The sequence below is a fragment of the Trachypithecus francoisi genome, unplaced genomic scaffold (assembly GCF_009764315.1).
Source record: "Trachypithecus francoisi isolate TF-2019V2 unplaced genomic scaffold, Tfra_2.0 Lachesis_group12, whole genome shotgun sequence".
NCBI classification, from domain to species: domain Eukaryota; kingdom Metazoa; phylum Chordata; class Mammalia; order Primates; family Cercopithecidae; genus Trachypithecus; species Trachypithecus francoisi.
The window spans coordinates 61,939,120-61,953,588 of NW_022681457.1; the positions used below are offsets into that span (position 1 = coordinate 61,939,120).

The following is a 14,469-nucleotide window of genomic DNA, read 5'->3' on the forward strand; positions in this document are numbered from 1 at the left end:
TACATTTAGTTTGTTTTGGGTGAGAAAATCGTATGATTAAATAGAGCTTGAGAAGACTTCAGGGGCCCATGGATGCAGCTACCTTTCCCTAACCTGTCTGAGACAGAAGATGGCCAGGCTGCCTAGACAGGGCATAATAGGAACCCTGGAAAGAAAGCCAGTTCATGTGGAAATAGTATGTTGAAGTGGTTTTTTGGCCAGGAGTGGTGGCTCATACCTGTAATCCCAGCACTTTGGAAGGCCAAGGCAGGAGGATCGCTTGAGGCCAGGAGTTCAAGACCAGCCTGGGCAGCATAGTGAGACCCGGACTCTACAAAGAAAAAAATGTAAAAATAAAATGCTCTGTCATTTGCTGAAGAAGAATGGAAATTAAATTGCCGAACTTACTATTTAAAAATCTCAGTCCTGCAGCTCTTTAGTGCAAAGCTGGCAAATACTAATTATTAAAACGTCTGTTCATTTACAGAAACTTTTAAGGTCATTTTGGTCATATATTGAGATTGATATTTAGAAAATCTTGAATAGAATTTGCTTTACAGGTATGTTCATTAGTATCCAGTATTTGTCCACCTAAGGAGGCTTATTAGACCTGTTTGTTTGTTTTGTTTGTTTGTTTGTTTGAGACAGAGTTTCACTTTTGTTGCCCAAGCTGGAGTGCAATGGCACGATCTCAGTTCACTGCGAACTCTGCCTCCCAGGTTCAAGCGATTCTCCTGCCCCAACCTCTTGAGTAGCTGGGATTATAGGAGCGCACCACCACGCCTGCCTACTTTTTTGTAGTTTTAGTAGAGACAGGGTTTCACCATGTTGGCCAGGCTGATCTTGAACTCCTGACCTCAGGTGATCTGCCCGACTCAGCCTCCCAACGTGCTGGGATTACAGGCATGAGCCACTGTGCCTGGCCAGGAGCTTTCTTACAACATTTTTTTCCTAAACTCCTACCCCTAGATCATGAAATGTCAGTTTCACTGATACACTATCTATGTACCATATCCATGCTTTATGTATCAAAAGAGTATGATTTTTTTCATTCTCCCAAGAAACAGTTTTTCCCTCTTGACCAAATGTGTCCAAGTACTGTTGGTGGCTATATTAGAAACAGAAAGAATTGTTGTTTGTGTGTTTTGTTTTATATTAAGTATATTAATAGGTACACTGTAATGGAATATGTTGTATATAATTTTCTATATAATGGAGCTGTTTCTGTTTCACTTTTTAGCATCCGAGTTATAGTAGAATCGTTTATGCAGCTTCCCTATAGAGCAAAAAAATTCAGCCTGTACTGCACAAAGCCTGTCACATTACACATTGACTTCTGCCGAGACAGTACTGACATTGTGTAAGTACAACTTCTTAAGTCCTTCAAATCATTAGTAAAAGCCTTCTATCAAGTGCACGATGTTTCTGTGAAGCCAGTTCCTCTGTAGAAGTGCTGAGCAGGAGGTCTCTGTTCTTCAGGAGGGGCTTCTGAGTCAGTGTTTGTCTGACCTGGCTGTGGTTGAGAGGGTTTGGAGCAGGGCCTGAGCTCTGTGCTTCTTGCCTTTGTTTCAAACTTATAAAAAGTAATAAATTAACTGTAAAGAAAAATATTCATAAAACATAGGATCATGGAGCATTATACATATGTGTATACACATACACACACACACACACACACACACACACACACACACACTTTTTGAGACAGGGTCTCACCCTGTTGCCTGGGCTGTAGTGCAGTTGCATGATCATGGCTCATTGCAGCTTCACCCTCCTGGGTTCCAGCAATCCTCCCACCTCAGCCTCCCAAATAGCTGGGACTACAGGCACACACCACCATACCCAGCTAACTCCCCTCCCCTTTTTCCCCCTCCCCTCCTCTCTTCTCCCTCCCTCCCTTCTTGCTTTCTTTTTTCGAGACGCTATCTGAAAAAAGGCTGGTTTCAAACTTCTGGGCTTAAGTGATCCTCCCACCTTGGCCTCCCAAAGTGCTGGGATTCCAGGCACGAACCACTGTGCTGGGCCCATGGAGCATTATAAAAGAGTCCATTGCAATTTTCTCCAGGCCCACATCCTTCCTCCTGGGAGGCCTCTGTGATCTTTTCCAGCTCTGAACTTGTGGCCTTTGTCAGTGCTTTTACACACACTTACCTGTGTGGAGCCTTTAACAAAAATTAGAACTTACTGTCTTATTTGCAGAATTAATAATGTATGTTGAGGCCAGTTGCGGTGGCTTACACCTGTAATTCCAGCACTTTGGGAGGCCAAGGTATGGGAATCACCTGAGGTCAGGAGTTCAAGACCAGCCTGACCAACATGGCGAAACCCTGTCTCTACTAAAAGTACAAAATTAGTCTGGTGTGGTGGTGGGCATCTGTAATCCCAGCTTCTCAGGAGGCTGAGGCAGGAGAATTGCTTGAACCCGGAAGGTGGAGGTTGCAGTGAGCCGAAATCACACCATTGCACTCCAGCCTGGGCAACAAGAGTGAAACTCCATCTCAAAAAAAAAAAGTATGTTGAAACTCTTTGTCAACATACATATCTCTTCTTTCTACTTTTAGTCTTTTTCCTGGGTGGATGTGATTGACATACTTGCTGTATTTAATCATTCCTCTCTGGGTAGCCAGAGGTTTCCAAACCATTTGCACAGTACAGTCCCGTAGGAATATGGATGAATCTGGCCGGGCCTGGTGGCTCATGCGTGTAATCCCAGCACTTTGGGGAGGCCGAGGCGGCGGATCACTTGGTGTCAGGAGTTCGAGACCAGCCTGGCCAACATGGTGAAGCCCATCTTTACTAAAAATACAAAAATTAGCCAGGCGCAGTGGTGCGTACCTGTAATCCCAGCTGCTCGGGAGACCAAGGCAGGAGAATCGCTTGAACCCAGGAGGCAGAGGTTGCAGTGAGCCAAGATCGCACCACTGTACTCCAGCCTGGGCGACAGAGGGAGACTCCGTCTCAAAAAAAAAAAAGAAAAAAAAGAATACAGATAAATCCGTATAAAATACACAGACCTAGAGGCGTATATATACATGTGCCCTGCACCCCATCTTTGCTCCCTTTTTCTAGAGTTTGACTACATCGCTAGTGTTTGTACAGGACAGATCCCTGCCCTGGGCAGTTCCCTCTCAGGTGCAGGTGCCATGTCTGCTGTCTTGAATGAGCACTACCGAGTAGCCTGACTTCTGCCTCCTGTGGTCTGTAGAGACGTCAGCCCCATCCTTCTACCTGGTACTCCTCTTCTCCTCCGCTTCCGGGACGACGACATTATGAAAGGAAAAGCCACAGGGAGCAGCCCAGTTCCGACTCCACTGGCATGCCACGTTGCACTGTGTACTCTGAACTCAGAAACTGCCTTCATGGGCTGTTTGGTGACCTTCCCATTCTCCACTCACCCCAGCCCCCAGCACCCACAGTTTCCTGGTGGTGGTGAGTGCATCACTCTTGTGGCTGGTGTGGCGTCTACACTGATGCGAGGATAAGTCCCTGCTGAGGCCAGTGCGCTCTACCACGCCGCCATCCAGCCAGTCCACCCCACTGCTCACAAAAGGCTGTGGGAGTGGGATTTCCTGCACTCAGCAGCCCCTGCCCCCTGTACTGCTGTCTTTCAGAGCGGCCCACTGCCCACCCTCCAGGCATGATTGGGCCCCTGTGTGTGCAGCCCAGCTCCCCTCAGAGGCAGTCGGTCCTCTCTTGCCCCTCTGCATGGGCCCTTCTGGGAACAAATGTGGGCTTCTGGGCCTTTCCCCACCCACCCTAGGATGCCCTCAGGGACGGGCCTACTGGGTTTGGTCACCTTCTTTGACATCTGATACCTTTGTGTTTGTGCTTTATCCAGAACACCCTTTTAACATGTGTATTATAGTTGTATAGATTTTGTCAAATTCCCCTTCAAAAAGACTAGCAATTGATACTGCCATCATTGGGGTATGGAAAGCACTGTTACTCCCACACAATATTGAATATCATTAGGCTTTCTAATTTCTGCTTGTTTGCTCAGTGAAAATGGTGTTTTGATTTAATTTGTATTTTTCTGACTTGCAAAGCTGGTTATGTCTTCATGTGATTATTGTGTGTGTGAGAGAGAGGGAGAGAGACTGGCTGATGTGGTTTTACTGTGTGTGTGTGAGAGAGGGAGAGAGAGACTGGCTGATGTGGTTATTCTGTGTGTGTGAGTGAGGGAGAGAGAGGCTGGCTCATGTGGTTATTCTGTGTGTGTGAGAGAGGGAGAGACTGGCTGATGTGGTCATACTGTGTGTGTGAGAGAGAGGGAGAGAGACTGGCTGATGTGGTTATTCTGTGTGTGTGAGAGAGAGGGAGAGAGACTGGCTGATATGGTTATTCTGTGTGTGTGAGAGAGAGGGAGAGAGAGTGGCTGATGTGGTTATACTGTGTGTGAGAGACAGAGGGAGAGACTGGCTAATGTGGTTATTCTGTGTGTCTGAGAAAGGGAGAGAGACTGGCTGATGTGGTTATTCTGTGTGTGTGAGAGAGGGAGAGAGACTGGCTGATGTGGTTATTCTGTGTGTGTGAGAGAGGGAGAGAGACTGGCTGATGTGGTTATTCTGTGTGTGTGAGAGAGGGAGAGAGACTGGCTGATGTGGTTATTCTGTGTGAGAGAGGGAGAGACTGGCTGATGTGGTTATTCTGTGTGTCTGAGAAAGGGAGAGAGACTGGCTGATGTGGTTATTCTGTGTGTGTGAGAGAGGGAGAGAGACTGGCTGATGTGGTTATTCTGTGTGTCTGAGAAAGGGAGAGAGACTGGCTGATGTGGTTATTCTGTGTGTGTGAGAGAGGGAGAGAGACTGGCTGATGTGGTTATTCTGTGTGAGAGAGGGAGAGACTGGCTGATGTGGTTATTCTGTGTGTCTGAGAAAGGGAGAGAGACTGGCTGATGTGGTTATTCTGTGTGTGTTAGAGAGGGAGAGAGACTGGCTGATGTGGTTATTCTGTGTGAGAGAGGGAGAGACTGGCTGATGTGGGTTATTCTGTGTGTGAGAGAGAGGGAGAGACTGGCTGATGTGGTTATTCTGTGTGTGACAGAGGGAGAGAGACTGGCTGATGGGGTTATTCTGTGTGTGACAGGGAAAGAGACTGGCTGATGGGGTTATTCTGTGTGAGAGAGGGAGAGAGACTGGCTGATGGGGTTATTCTGTGTGTGAGAGGGAGAGACTGGCTAATGGGGTTATTCTGTGTGTGTGAGAGGGAGAGAGACTGACTCATGTGGTTATTCTGTGTGAGAGAGGGAGAGACTGGCTGATTTGCCTGTTCATGTGTTAGATTGGGTTTTCTCTTGGGTTGTTTGCCTTGTCATTATTACTAATCTTCTACATTTTGCTTTTTTAAAAAAGCTAAGTATTAGGTAATTCTTTGTGTGTAACAAGGTTTTAGAACCACTACCTTTACTGCCTTTTATAAATCCTTTGTAATTCTCTTGAATTGCTTAATATCTTTCTTATAAGAATAAAAATAACCAACATTTTTGAGTAAAGATTATATCCAGGCACTGGGCTAAGTGTTCTATGTACATTATCTCATTTGATCTTTAAAATAATTCTTGGAGGATGGTGGTGGCATCTCTGGTACATAAAATCAGAAGAAACATAAAATGTCACTCTGACCTTACATTTTATTTTTTTCCTTGCTTCCAAGTTTCTCCTCTTTCCCCACTTTCTACAACTTTTCCTACAATTTTCTTTGCAAAGCCTAAGAAAGATGTAGAAAGGACAAGATGATAGGGGTAAAATGGGAGCCAGTGAGAGGGCGCTAGGGTCAGCAGAGTGAGGAACAGTAGTTTTATAGTAGCTGAGACTCACTGTGTTAGCTCATGCCTATAATCCCAGCACTTTGGGAGGCCAAGGCAGGGGGATCGCTTGAGCCCAGGAGTTTGAGACCAGCCTGGGCAATATAGCTAGACCCTCTCTGTATAAAAAAAATTTTTTTTAATCGCTGGGTGTGGTGTAGCACACCTGTAGTCCTAGCTACTCGGGAGGCTGAGATGAGAGGATCCCTTGAACCCAGGAGTTCAAGGCTGCAGTAAGCTGTGTTCATGCTACTGCACTCCAGCCTAGGTAACAGAGAGAGACCCTGTCTCAAAAAATGAAAATGAAGCAAAGATAGTATCTGGCTCTCCCACGACTGCCTGTGAGGGTGTTGGTGTACCAGCATGTGTTGTGCCCTCTCTGTGCCAGACTGTGCTAGACGCTGCACACTTAGGATCCCTGTCCCAGGAGCTTGTGTTCTGGCTGGGGAGACTGATTTGTCTGGGGATGGTGGTGTCGTGACAGACAGTGCGGTGGTGAGCACAGGTCATTCTCAGTGGCACCTCTGTGCTTTGAGTCTGTACCGGTGCAGCTGACAGTGTTGAGAAGAGCATGTTGCAGGATACAGTGGGATCCTCACCCCCAGAGCAGGGCCAGCGCCAGGTGCCCCATCATCTGCATCACATGTTCCATATGTAGTGTGAGAAACGTCCAGTGTATGGTTTACAAAATGCTGTTGGTGTGCTAGCCTCAGATTTTTATGTAATGAAGTTGCATCTGTTCACTGTTCCAGACCTGCCAAGAAGTGGGACAGTGCAGCTATTCAGTACTTTCAGAACCTTCTCAAAGGTAAGCCAGTGCCTGATCACTGCGGCCTGCCTGGAAGTGACACCCACAGAGGCCTCAGCTTCTGCTGCTGAGGGGGTTGGAGATGCCCCTGTTGGCCAAACAGCCCTCCTCAGAGGAGTTCCCTGAGCTACCTGGGGCTTCTTCCAGCTCAAGTGCCACAGTAACTCTGCGCCCCTAGTGACTGTGGTTGTCGGTAATTGACAGCTAAGATCAGCAGGGGGCTGTTTGTACAAGGGAACCCTTACACAATAATAACGCTTGCCTCTGTTTGCATAAAAGCTGTGGCGCTGCAAAATAAATTCATGTGGATTTTATTGGACCAGCAATTGTTGAAAAACCTAGCATTTTTAGTGAGCAAGAGATAGTAAATCAATATTTATTGTGTAATATTCATTACTGCTAATTTAAGATGAATAAAATGTCTTCAGCTGTTCTTTTTATTTTATATCAGTGACTATAAACAGTGTATTTTGTGGGACCTGTCTTAACCCCTGGCAGTCAGATACCAGGTCTCAGTGAGAGGGTTGGTGGGTGGGAAATGCCTGGGGTGCTGCCTGGTACCTCGTTGGGTCCTGGCCCCTCTCCTGTGCTGTGCCGTTGTCTGGGTAGAGGAGGAGCCAGATCCTTTGACCTGGGAGCAGTGGGAGGCTGAGAGGTCACTGGGACTGGAGTTTTGGCCCCTGTGAGCCACGGGGGCTACTAGGAGATGAGAATGCGAGTCTGGAGAAGGCCGGCCATCTAGTCCGCAGTGGCTCAGGCAAGTGACTTAGCCTCTGAGTCTGGTCTCCTTGCCTGTGATGTGACCACTGTACTTACCTTGAAGGTAGTGGTAAGAACTCAGCGAAAGAAGGTTTCTAAAGGACTTAGCACAGCGCCTGGTAGGTGGCAGTGATGCTGCTGCTGTGGGATTTTGAGTCTCTAAGGGAGTAGCCGGGTGCTGCACTCCGTGGGGCTTTGCAGGGTAGAACGGACGTCAGATGAAGGCCTGGCACTGGAAATCTGGGTTTGGGAGGAGTGGAGGAGAAGAGAATACCAGGAGCTATACTTGAGGAGGTATTCACAGGGCGGCACAGGAACCTGTTGACAGGGACAGGACTCATGATCCACTCCACATTCAGGAGTGCCTTTTCCTAACATGCTCCCCCTGGTCCTGCCCGAGGAAGCCATTTGGGCACTCTTAAGTGGTTAGCAGAGGTTACTAGGTGAGAAATAGTCATGATTGTTTCAAACATACTTTTAACATCAGCTAATTTGTGTTTTCATTTATGCTATTTAGCAACTACCCAGGTGGAAGCCAGATTATGTGCTGTGGAAGAAGATACATTTGAGGTTTACCTTTATGTAACTATAAAAGATGAAAAAGTAAGTGAAAGAATTGTATTTTTAAAATATTTCATCATGATTTTAAATTTTACTTTAATAAAACAGAATAAATGTCAAGAAAAACACTGTAGTTCATACAGCATAGAAATTGTCTTAATCTCTTAAGGTCTACCTTAGACCTGAAGTTAGCCAGGTCTGTGTTTTCTTCTTTTGATTACTTTAAAAAATGACTTTGGCATTTTATTTAAAAATGGCCAAGAAATTATTCCTATAGTGATGAGCATGAAATGTTGTTTTCTTCTCAGGGAACATGATTTTTATAAATATGCTAATTTGCTGTAGCGTTAGTTCACCGCCTTTCTCCCTAGACTTTCTCGCTGTATGTAACATGTGCTTACTGTAAAGAATTAAGATCACAAGCAGAAAGAAAGTGGACATCACATGTGAGTGGCCCCTACCTCTGCCAGGTGCCAGCTGCTAGCATTTTGGCGTCTGCCCTTTCTGAAGGATGGCTCAGGGCATAGCTCAGCACTGGGCAGAGGTGGATAGAAGGGGCACTTTTCTGCTCAGAGCCCCTGGAGGGTACCTTAACCATGGATTTTTAAAAAATTGTATTTTGAAATAGTTTTAGACTTACAGAAGGGATGCAGAAATAGTGCAGACATTTTGGGAAATGCTTTGCCCAGGTTGTCCTGATGTTAACATAGCACAAAACCACAGTACAGTTTTTAAAACCAGAAAAGTAACATTGATAAAATACCACTGGAAACCTGCAGACAGATGAATGTTGCCAGTTTCCCCGCGGATTTCCTTTCTCTGATCTAGGATCTGCTCCAGCACCGCCTCCCCGCCCACTGCACCTGTTCCCCTCCTCTGGCCTGTGACAGCTCCTCAGTACTTCCATGCCTCTCATGGCGCTGACTGCTTTGGAAGAGCAGTGGCCAGTGGTTTTGTAGAATATTCCTCAATTTGGTTTGCCTGATTTTTCTCATCATTGTATTAAGGCTGTGCATTTTTGGGAAGAAGACCACAGAAGTGGTACTGTGCCCTTCTCAGTGCATCCCAGCAGGGGTTTATGATGTCAGTATGTCTAATTACTAGTGATGTGACTGGTTTTTTCCCTTCAACTTTTAAGTTCGGGGTACATGTGCAGGACATACAAGTTTGTTACATAGGTAAACGTGTTCCATGGTGGTTTGCTGCACAGATCATCCCGTGATCTAGGTGTTAAGCCCAACATCCATTAGCTGTTCTTCCCTGATGCTCTCCCTCTCCCCTGCCCACCCCCCGACAGGCCCCAGTGGGTGTTGTTCCCCCCAGTGTCTATGTGTTCTCATCATTCAGCTCCCACTTATAAGTGAGAACATGCAGTGTTTGTTTTTCTGTTCCTGCATTAGTTTGCTGAGGATAATGGCTTCTAGCTCCATCCATGTCCTTGCAAAGGGCACAGTCTTGTTCCCTTTTATGGCTGCATAGTATTCCATGGTGTATATGTACCACATTTTGTGATGTGGATGTTGATCACCTGGTTACTGTAGTGTTTGCCAGGTTTTTCCTGTACAGAGGTGTTATTTTATCCTTTTGAAATTAGTAAGTATCGGCCGGGCGCGGTGGCTCAAGCCTGTAATCCCAGCACTTTGGGAGGCCGAGACGGGCGGATCATGAGGTCAGGAGATCGAGACCATCCTGGCTAACATGGTGAAACCCTGTCTCTACTAAAAAAATACAAAAAACTAGCCGGGCGTGGTGGCGGGCGCCTGTAGTTCCAGCTACTAGGGAGGCTGAGGCAGGAGGATGGCGTAAACCCGGGAAGCGGAGCTTGCAGTGAGCTGAGATCCGGCCACTGCACTCCAGCCTGGGCGACAGAGCGAGACTCCATCTCAAAAAAAAAAAAAAAAAAGAGTAAGTATCTTGTGGGGGTCTACTTTGAGGCTGCAGATAACCATTCCATCAATGATTCTTGGCTGTGAAAGATATTACTGTGGTGTATATGTGTTTCATCTTTCCCTCTACATTTTTCTCCTCTCCCCTCCCCTCCTGTCTGTGTCTCTCTGTCTCCTAGTTTGGAGTACAGTAGCACAATTGTAGCTTGCTGCAGCTCAACCTCCTGAGCCCAAGGGATCCTCCCTCCTCAACTTCACAAGTAGTTGAGACTACAGGTGTGCACCACCACGCCCATATAATTTTTTGTGGAGACGGGATTTCATTATGTTGCCCAGGCTGGTCTCAACAGGCAGTCTTCTTGCCTTGTCCTCTCAGAGTGCTGGGATCACAGGTGTGAGCCCCCATGACCAGCCCCTTCTGCATTTTAAATTTTTATTCTTTATTTAGTTATTGTTTTTGAGATGGAGTCTCGCTCTGTCACCCAGGCTGGAGTGCAGTGGTGCAGTCTCAGCTCACTGCAACCTCTACTTCCCGGGTTCGAGTGATTCTCCTGCCTCAGTCTCCTGAGTAGCTGGGATTACAGGCACACGCCACCACGTGCAGCTAATTTTTATGTTTTAAGTAGAGATAGGGTTTTACCAAGTTGGCCAGGCTGGTCTTAGACTCCTGACCTCAAGTGATCTGCCCGCCTCAGCCTCTCAAAGTGCTGGGATTACAGGCATTAGCCATCACGCCTGGCCCCTTTCTGCATTTTTTCTTTTTTAGACAGAGTTTCGTTCTTGTTGCCCAGGCTGGAGTGCAATGGTGTGATCTTGGCTCACTGCAGCCTCCACCTCCCAGGTTCAAGCAATTCTCCTGCCTCAACCTCCAGAGTAGCTGGGATAACAGATGCCCACCACCACACCCAGCTAATTTTTTATATTTTTAGTAGAGATGGGGTTTTACTATGTTGGCCAGGCTGGTCTCGAACTCCTGACCTCAGGTGATCCACCTGCCTCGGCCTCCCAAAGTGCTGGGATTACAGGCGTAAGCCACCGTGCCTGGCCCCCTTCTGCATTTTTAATTGGAATTTTATACCAAAGACCCCTCCCTCCTCCCCCATATATTAATTATTTGATAATTTGCATTAATATGGACTTTTGGAAATGTATTTTATTTGGGGAGTTCTAATCTATGACTATCATTATTGCCTTGCTCACATTGCATTGGATTCTGGCCATTAGGTGCTCCTTCAAAGGGGCTTTTGTATGCTTTCAATGTGCCCCATCATTACTTGAACCCTCTTTACTCTCTTGCCACAGTGTTTATCATTTTGTTATTTGCCAGCCCTAGCCCTAGAATCAGCCACTTTTTTTTTTTTTTTGAGATGGAATCTCTCACTCTGTCACTCAGGCTGGAGTGTACTGGCGTGACCTCGGCTCACTGCAAGCTCCGCCTCTGGGTTCATGCCATTCTTCTGCCTCAGCTCCTGAGTAGTTAGGACTACAGGCGCCTGCCACCACGCCTGGCTAATTTTTTGTCTATTTAGTAGAGATAGGGTTTCACCGTGTTAGCCAGGATGGTCTCGATCTCCTGACCTCGTGATCCGCCCGCCTTGGTGTGCTTGTTCCAACTGGAGTGTCATGATCATAGGTCCTCTCAGCAGCAAATATTATGAAATATATGTATGTACTTACTCCCATGCACACACAAATCTATATTTCTTTTTTTTTTTTTGAGACGGAGTCTTGCTCTGTCGCCCAGGCTGGAGTGCAGTGGCCGGATCTCAGCTCACTGCAAGCTCCGCCGGGTTCACGCTATTCTCCTGCCTCAGCCTCCGGAGTAGCTGGGACTACAGGCGCCCGCCACCTCGCCCGGCTAGTTTTTTTGTATTTTTTAGTAGAGACGGGGTTTCACCGTGTTAGCCAGGATGGTCTCGATTTCCTGACCTCGTGATCTGCCTGTCTCGGCCTCCCAAAGTGCTGGGATTACAGGCTTGAGCCACCGCGCCCGGCCACAAATCTATATTTCTATATCCATCTGTACACATATTAAGAGCTTTGATACCTCTGATTTGAATCCAGTACCACAGAGTTCATTCTAACTCTCTCCTTTCTTTATTTATTCATTTATTTTTTTGAGACAGGGTCTTGCTATGTTGTTCAGGCTGGCCTGGAATTCCTGGGCTCAAGTGATCCTCCAGCCTCACCCTCTCAAGTAGGTGGGACTATAAGCGCACATCACCATGCCTGACCCCTTATTCTTAACCCCTTTCTCCAGCAGTGAGAAACCTACTCTCGTTGGCTGCAGTCTACGTATTTGATTCATCCATGTATTCACATTAAGTAATTTTAGGATTGCTAACCCACACTCCTGTGAAAACAATTTGTATTCAGCCTTCACATTATGCAGCCAAAATACTGTCTGCCAAAGTTACTTAGGTTGTTTTTTCTCTTTCGCACCTTCTTCAGTGTGATTATGTTATTCTTTTGTAATGGGGTTCATTTGTTACTGCTTGTATTGCGTTCTGAGTTCCCCACATCCTGGTTCATTTTACCTATGACTTTTCATTACTTATTTTGTAACTTAGTAAAAATACCAAAATTGGCCAAAAGCTGTGACTTACACTTGTTTAATCTCAGCACTTTGGGAGGCTGATGTGGGTGGCTTGCTTGAGCTCTGGAGTTTGAGACCATCCTGGGCAACATGGTGAAACCTTGTCTCTATAAAAAAATACAAAAATTAGCTAGGTGTGATGGCTTGCACCTGTAGTCCTAGCTACTTGGGAGGCTGAGGTGGGAGGATCGCTTGCGCCTGGGAGGCAGAGAATGCAGTGAGCCAAGATGACACCACTGCACTCCAGTCTGTGTGACAGAGTAAGACCCTGTCTCAAAAACAAACAAAAAAAACCCCACCAAAATATTGGCTACAGAACCAATCATTTTTTTAAAAAAATTTTATACCTAAGAGACCTATCCTGTAAGGACCAGTCTTATAAAACATCTTTTTTAAAATAAATTCTGTGTAAACTTGCTTTCTTCTTGCTTTTCAAAAGTAGATCTCTTTCTAACCATGTAGGTTGTATGCTGATAATGACTCTATTTTTTTTTTTTTTTTTTTGGAGACGGAATTTTGCTCTGGTGGCCCAGGCTGGAGTGCAATGGTGTGATCTCAGCTCACCGCAACCTCTGCCTCCTGGGTTCAAGCAGTTCTCCAGCCTCAGCCTTCCCAAGTAGCCGGGATTACAGGCATGTGCCACCACGCCCGGATAATTTTGTATTTTTAGTAGAGATGGGGTTTCTCCATGTTGGTCTTACTTTAAAGTGGTAAAGTGCAGCAGGCAGGGAGGTTCGTGCTTAGCCGAGAGAGCTTATAGTGGATGCATGAGATCATAACTGCCAGAGGAAAAGCATGTGGGCCAGCAATCCTTTACCAGCTCCCAAAGGTGGCACCAGGATGTGTCCCAGGGTGTTTTCTTTTTTGATCTGGCTTTCATTTGGCAAAATTATTTTAAGATGCATCCACGTTTGTTCCTTTTGTTGCCAAGTCCTCTTCCATTGTGTGGACATACTACAGTGTATTTACCCATTAACTCGTTGATGGATATTTGGGTTGTGGCCATAGGGCCCTTATAGATATTCATGTACAAGTTTTCCTGTGGACCTGTGCTTTCATTTCTCTCGAACATTACCTAGGAGTCAAACTTTTGGATCATATTGTAGGTATTAAGAAGCTGCCATATTGTTTTCCAAAGTCGTGGACTATTTTACCTTCGCCTCAGCAATGAGAGTTCCAGTTCCTCCATGTCACTTGTGTAAACATTCTGCCAAGTGTGCAGTGGCACCTCATTGTGGTTTAAATTTGCATTTCCCTAATGACTAACGATGGTTTTATATGCTTATTTGCAATCTTCAGAATTTGATGAAGTAGACATTCAGATTGTTTGCACATATTTTAATTGTGTTGTTTTCGTTTTATTGAGTTTTGTGAGTTCCTTATATATTCTGGATACATGTCATCCGGATACTTGATTTTAAAATAATTTTGCCTCATCTCTTTACTCTCTTGAAGAGCAGAAATTTAAAATTCTGAGCAAATCCAGCATAACAGGTTTTCCTTTTATGGTTCGTGTTTTGTCTCTGTCCTCCCACCAGGTTTTTGCCGGGCCAGGTAGTTTTAGCACTACAATGCGTATGTCCAAGAAGACGTCTCGTGTTTCATACAGATGCTTTCTGTTTTTCTTCATCAGGATTGGTGGGAAGTAATTGGTTTACCAGAGCAGGAGTCAAATCTGTTTCTATCAGATTATGTTCTATAAAATAATTTCTCTGAAGATAGAACTTTGGGGTTAAGTTTGGAATATTTCCTTTAAAATTGCTTGACTGTATTTGTCTTATTATTCATGAAATGTTTAAAATTTTACAGGTTTGTGTTAATGATGATCTTGTTGCAAAGAACTATGCTTGTTATATATCACCTACGAAGAATAAAAACCTTGAATATTTAGAAAAACCAAGATTGAATATAAAATCAGCACCCTCCTTCAATAAACTCAATCCAGCACTTACACTCTGGCCAATGTTTTTGCAAGGAAAAGATGTTCAAGGAATGGAAGGTGAGTAGATTCTCATCATATCAATTTCCCTTACATTGTTTTATTAATAATCTTAGTGTATAGATATGTCTTTTTTTT

At 45.4% G+C, this 14,469-nt stretch overlaps 1 protein-coding gene across 3 annotated transcripts in view; it reads left to right on the forward strand.

Moving 5' to 3' along the window:
- The window catches only part of TDRD12 (tudor domain containing 12), a 105,545-nt gene that overhangs the window by 18,481 nt on the left and 72,595 nt on the right, over positions 1–14,469 (forward strand). For 2 of the 3 annotated variants that reach the window (XM_033225605.1, XM_033225607.1), the window contains exons 4-7: positions 1,220–1,339; positions 6,535–6,590; positions 7,867–7,952; positions 14,202–14,391. In XM_033225605.1, the coding sequence (XP_033081496.1) occupies positions 1,220–1,339; positions 6,535–6,590; positions 7,867–7,952; positions 14,202–14,391 (452 nt within the window). Of the gene's footprint in view, positions 1–1,219; positions 1,340–6,147; positions 6,288–6,534; positions 6,591–7,866; positions 7,953–14,201; positions 14,392–14,469 lie in introns of those variants that run through there. The other variant, XM_033225606.1, reaches the window with a different exon arrangement.